This window comes from Gossypium hirsutum, chromosome A03 (assembly GCF_007990345.1).
Source record: "Gossypium hirsutum isolate 1008001.06 chromosome A03, Gossypium_hirsutum_v2.1, whole genome shotgun sequence".
Classification (NCBI taxonomy): Eukaryota; Viridiplantae; Streptophyta; class Magnoliopsida; order Malvales; family Malvaceae; genus Gossypium; species Gossypium hirsutum.
Genome location: NC_053426.1, coordinates 42,260,168 through 42,266,383, shown reverse-complemented (window position 1 = coordinate 42,266,383; position 6,216 = coordinate 42,260,168). Strand labels below are relative to the sequence as shown.

Genomic DNA, 6,216 nt, shown 5'->3' with positions numbered 1-6,216 from the left:
CACAAGAAACAAATATCTCTCCAAAATCGGAATCGTTTACATAGGAATCTTTTAATAATGTAAAACCAAGAATCTTAGAATCCAAATATGATAACAGAGTATACCTTCTTGAAAGCGCATCAGCCACGATATTATCTTTACCTTTCTTATATTTGATGACATACGGAAACGACTCAAGGTATTCAACCCACTTCGCGTGGCGTCAGTTCAACTTATGTTGGCCTTTGATGTGCTTCAAGGCTTCGTGATCGGAGTGAATAACGAATTCCTTAGGCCAACAGTAATGTTGCCATGTCTCAAGGGCTCGTATGAGCGCGTACATCTCTTTATCATACACCGGATAGTTGATAGTTGAGTACGGCTCCATTGAGTTTTTCACTAAAGTAAGCCACAAGACGTCCGTCTTGTGTCAACACGGTCCCGATTCCAAGGCCCGAAGCATCGCACTCGATCTCAAAAGTCTTCGAGAAATCTGGAAGGGCAAGCAAAGGAGCATTAGTGAGACAATCTTTGATTTTTAGAAATGATTTATCTTGTTCATCGTTCCAAATAAAAGAAGAATTTTTCTTAATAACACTCGTAAGTGGAGCAGCAATAGTGCTAAAATTCGAAACGAATCGTCGGTAAAAACTTGCTAGGCCATGGAAACTTTGAACTTGCGTAACGCTCGTAGGCCTTGGCCAATCTCGTATGGCCTTAATCTTCTCTTGGTCTACCTCGAGACCATCCGCACTAACCACAAATCCTAGAAAAATAGTTTTGTTAGAACAAAAGAGCATTTCTTTAAATTAGCATATAAGGTCTCTTTTCGCAAAACTTCTAAAACAGATTTGAGATGACTTACATGTTCTTCCATAAATTTGCTATAAATCAATATATCGTCGAAATATACCACACAAAACTTACCGATGAAAGGCCTTAAGACATGGTTCATTAGTCTCATGAACGTACTTGGAGCGTTGTTAAGGCCAAAAGGCATAACCAACCATTCATATAGTCCGTACTTGGTCTTGAATGCTGTTTTCCATTCGTCTCCTTCTTGCATCCGAATTTGGTGGTAGCCACTCTTCAAATCGATTTTTGAGAACACTTTGGCCCCACTAAGCTCATCTAACATGTCATCTAAGCGAGGAATGGGATGACGGTATTTGATTGTTATCTTGTTAACGGCTCGACAATCCACGCACATGCGCCATGTTTCGTCCTTTTTCGGTACCAATAATACGGGAATAGCACAGGGACTTAGGCTCTCACGAATGTAGCCTTTTTCCATCAGTTCATTGACTTGTCTTTGCAACTCCTTCGTCTCCTCCGGATTGGCTCGGTAAGCAGGTCGATTTGGAATAACCGCTCCCGGCACAAAATCAATTTCATGCTCGATTCCACAAAGTGGTGGAAGACCACTCGGGGTTTCTTCTAGAAAAACGTCTTGGAAATCCTGCAACAAAGACAAAATAGGAGGGGGCAGGGTATCGGGTAAATCGTTAGTAGAAATTAATGCTTCCTTGTACAAAAGTACAAGAATAGTTCGATTCATCACCAAAGCCTTCCTCACATCACTAACTCTTGCAAAAACACTCATTTTCTCGATTTTCTTTTCTTTTTCTTCTTTTTCTTGGATATTTTTCTTGTCACTCTCTTTTGTTTTTTTTTCTTATTTTCTCTTCCTTTACTTTTTTACAACTTTCTTTTTCTTTTTCTCTCATTTGCTTAACAGAAGCTTTTAGCTTGATTTGGTCTTCATACACTTGTTTGGGAGTCAACGGCGCCAACGTCACATTCTTTCCCATGAATTTGAATGTATACCGGTTGGTATACCCGTCGTGTTGAACTCGTCTATCAAATTGCCACAGTCGGCCAAGTAACAAATGCCCCGCATGCATCGGTACAACGTCACAAAGAACTTCATCCGAATACTTGCCGATGTTAAAAGAGACAAGTACTTGTTTCATTACCTTAAGCTCTCCTCCGTCATTGAGCCATTGAAGTTTGTAGGGGCTCAGATGCTTGGTAGTAGGCAAACCAAGTCTTTCAACCATCATGGTACTTGCTACATTGGTACAGCTGCCTCCGTCGATAATGACGCTACAGACTTTGCCTCTGACTTGGCACCGAGTGTGGAAGATATTCTCTTGTTGGAGATTATTCTCCGTGCCTTGGAGACTTAGACTTCGTTTTACAACAAGTAGTTCTCCTTCCATGGGTTGTTCCACGTCTTCCTCAACTTCGGAAGCCGATTCAGATTCTTTCTCCTCCTCATCCTCCGTTTCGATCTCGCCATCGGCTCGCAATACCATGGTCCTTCGATTTGGGCATTGGCTTGCTATGTGGCCTCTTCCGAGACACTTAAAACACTTAATATCCCGATTTCGATTGTATGACGATTCGGGTGCCTTGCCTTTGTTTACTTCGGCGATGGGCTTGTTGGTTTTTGGAGGTACCGTGGTCTCCTTCCCTCGAGGATTGGTAGGTCCTTTACTTGATCCTTGGCTCCATTTTGAAGGGTTAGAAGTGGGAAACCCTCGACTTGGGCCTTTTCTCTTGAGTTGTCTTTCCACCTTGATGGCCATATGGACCATATCAACCACTTCAATGTAGTGTTGTAATTCCACTACGTTTGCTATATCTCGATTTAGACCAGCCAGGAATCGCGCCATCGTTGCTTTGGGATCTTCTTGGACATCCGCTCGAATCATCGCGATTTCCATCTCTTTGTAGTAATCCTCGACACTTTTGGACCCTTGCGTGAGATTTTGGAGTTTTTGGTGCAACTCCCGGTGGTAGTACGCAGGGATAAATCGTCGCCTCATCACCGCCTTCATTTCGATCCATGTAGAGATAGGACGTTCACCGTTACGCCTTCGACTAGTGGTTAGTTGTTCCCACCAAATCATGGTGTAGTCCGAAAACTCTATTTCTACTAGTTTCACTTTTTTATTCTCGGAGTAATTGTGACAATCGAACACCAACTGTATCTTTTTTTCCCACTCAAGATAGGCCTCCGGATCTGATCTACCTTGAAACAGTGGAAAACACAGTTTAATGTTCTTGAGATCAGCATCTTCGCGTCTTCGATCTCGTTGTCGGTGTTGCGTATGCCGATCACTAGCATTAGACTCTTGTTCACTTTCAAGATCACTAAGGTCATTTGCTTCATCTTCTTGGACCCTTCGTCTTCCCCGATTCTAATTTGGCCTCTCCCGTCTTAGTCTAACCCCCTCGGGTGCTCTTTCACATTGGCCATTCGTTTCAACTTGGAACAAACGGTCTTTGATGGGATTGAGCCTTCGATCTAGGAGTCGCTCCATTTCTCGTAATAAGGCTTGCATGTTTAAGTCGGGGACATTGCGAAGGGTTGTCTTGCCGGACGATCTTCCACGTTGTGATCTGACTCATGTGACATTAAAATGTTGTTAAAGTAAACTTCACCACAAAACCTCACAATCTCTCGAAAAGGAAAAGAAGATGTTTCTCTCACACTCGTGTTTATACTCGAAATTAGGCTTTTACCTCCACTCTATTGCACTTACAACTCTCGTGCCTTTTACCTCTCTAAACCTTTTCTCGTGATTTCGTAAGCAGATTCGTTAAGGCTTAGTCCTTGGTCTAGGTGGTAGGTTCAAAAGGGGTAACAAGTGATTGATGTATTCGGTTTCGGGTAGGCTGAAAGAATAGGGAATTGGGTTAAAAGTGTGGCGTATTAGGAAGAGTAGGATAGAAGATGGATCGGAAACTATATCAAATCAAAGCTTGACGATCAACTAACAATTGAATTGCATAAATCACTTTTTTTTCGATTTTTTTCGAAATTTTTTTTTAAAACTTGTATAACTTTTTTTTGTACTATATCAGTAAACTAAATACAATAGAAGCACTTTTGTACACGATTTTTTTTTCTCGGCTGTGTAGATTTTTGCTTTTATAATAACAGCAACAAACCAATCAAAATGAGAAAACTTCGGTATACAATTTTTTTTGAACCTACCTCGGGAATGCTCCGCTTCCACTTCGAAAGTCTAAGCTTCTCATTTTAGGTAGCTCTGATACCAGATGATACGATCCTCCTCGGAAGAGTCGAGTCGTATTCGTGTGCCTGATCGTCAACAAGAAGTTACGTTGGGTTTAATTGAAAAGGTCGGATGAAGGAAGGAAGGATATTGGTTTTGGGTTCGGATTAGAACAGGTAAGAAGAATTTGAAAGTTCGGGTTTGGAGTCCGAATAGGTATGGATGAAGGAATTGGTTCAATTAGGTACGGGGGAATTGAAGAATTGGAATAGTTAGTTTAGGTATAATTGGTAAATGGAGAAATGGGGTTGAACAAAAAGTGCAAACAAGAACCAATACCGATTTGGTATCGACCCGTTGTTTATAAGCTCTTTTAGTTCGGTTTGGAATTGGTAAATGAAAACATCGACCCACTATCTAACAAGATAGGAACCTCGGTATGTTTGAACGCCACACTATGAGTAGTGATAAGTTCGGTTTCGACAAAGAACAACGGTTGACACACTAGACGCTAGGAAGCCAATCGAATCTTTGAATGAAATTTGAGAAAAATTTTGCCTAACAAATTCGGCAGCATAACATTAACAAAAGTCTCAAAAGTTCTTTACATGAAAAAAAATAACAAGTATTTATAGGCCTAAAGTCTAGGTAGCCGAATGGCTTTTCATACTTACAAATTAAGTAAAAGAAAATTCTAGAAAATTAATCCTTAATGTGCATGACTAGATTCTGCTATGGAACATGAATTGTGAATGCTTCATGTTTAAGAAATGACAAGTGAATGAATGAAGCTCCAAGGGACACTTGCTAGGTTCGGCCTCCCTTGTTTAATGAAGCAATTAAGTGGCAACCTTTAGCCAAAAATCATGAATTAAATGGTGTAACTCCAAGGGCCAAAATAGGTGTGAATGCCGTAACCTGAAGAGTCCATAGGTGTGAACATGGTGAACCAAAAGGACTTGTTGTGTGAACACAATGTGAATGAAATGTAGAGGTTCATGGAGGAAGTCATTCGGCCAACCATCTCATGCATGTATTATGTCCCTTTGACCGAATAGTCACTTGTGTAGATGAAGAGGTAGCACAACATTCATGGCTCTTGGTCATTCATGAACCTTTGGAATTAATGTACCTTGCCATTCATGCATTCCACCGATTCATGCATCTTGAGTGTCCATGCACCTTAGCCGTCCATGCACCCTCCAAAAGACATGTTGCTTCAAGCTCCATACATCCATTGAGTTTCTACAAGAAAACGTGAACAAAATTAATTCAAGCTAATGTGAACACAAATGTAAACATTAAATTCGGTTATGACAATTTAATTAATATCAATAAACACTTTTAAGACATATTTAATAAAACTAATGTGAACTAAATTTAATATGTGGTTTATTAATTAACTAATTAATGAACTTATTAAATAAAAATTTAATAGCAGTCAAATGAAGTCAAAGTAGTCTTCATGAGCTAGAATTCAACTCATGATCTAAAACCGAGCTGGACTTGGACCCATGAGCTGGTAGTGAGCTGGACCCGGGCTGGGGAACTGGAAGTGAGCTGGTGGCGAGCTCGATGAGTTGAGCTGGACTTGCAGGTAGATGCATGGTGAGTTCAAGGAACTGGAATCAGCTTTCTCGAAGCGTCCTAATGGCATTTCAATCCAAAGTTGAGCTACAAAAGCTGTGATGGACTCCTTAAACTTCTTGGCTCGAGCTCGAGTAACGGGACCTTGTGGTAGCACCATAGAATCCTCGCTCGAACTAGCTGAACCATAGGGTGTGAGCACATCAGTGTGCCCCCAAATGAGCGATGATGTCATAAACAGAATATCCAAGTTTTTGGACAGGGGCAATGACACGGCGTCTAGGCTGTGTGAGGGACACAGGTTTGTGCTTGGCCGTGTGAAAACCCCTGAAGGTTTGAAATGAAAAACAAATTCAAAAAATTCCACACGGGTAAGGGACACGAGTGTGTCCCAAAGCACATGGGCGTGTGCATTACCTCCACACGAGCATGTGAGGCTTAAATTAGGAATTTTTCTTAGAATTTTCTTAAGTTCTCAGTTTAGTTTCAGATTTCTTTTAATGTATGTTTTGGAACTCGTAGGTCCATGATAAGGATAATATGATCTTGTTTGATTTGTTTTAATTTGGATGAAATTTTGTGACCCGGTTTTGCATGTTGTAAATGTTTAAGTCCGGTAACA

The 6,216-nt window shown here is 40.8% G+C and overlaps 1 protein-coding gene across 1 annotated transcript; it reads right to left on the bottom strand.

The window, feature by feature from the left end:
• Window positions 1-329: 329 nt before the first annotated feature.
• On the bottom strand, window positions 330-5,829 carry LOC107941645 (uncharacterized). Its single transcript, XM_016875220.2, has 4 exons — window positions 5,504-5,829; window positions 1,716-3,126; window positions 907-1,438; window positions 330-745 (listed from the first exon to the last, which is right to left on the bottom strand). Exons 1-4 carry the CDS (start codon window positions 5,827-5,829, stop codon window positions 330-332), a joined length of 2,685 nt encoding a protein of 894 aa, XP_016730709.2.
• Between the last annotated feature and the right edge of the window lie 387 nt (window positions 5,830-6,216).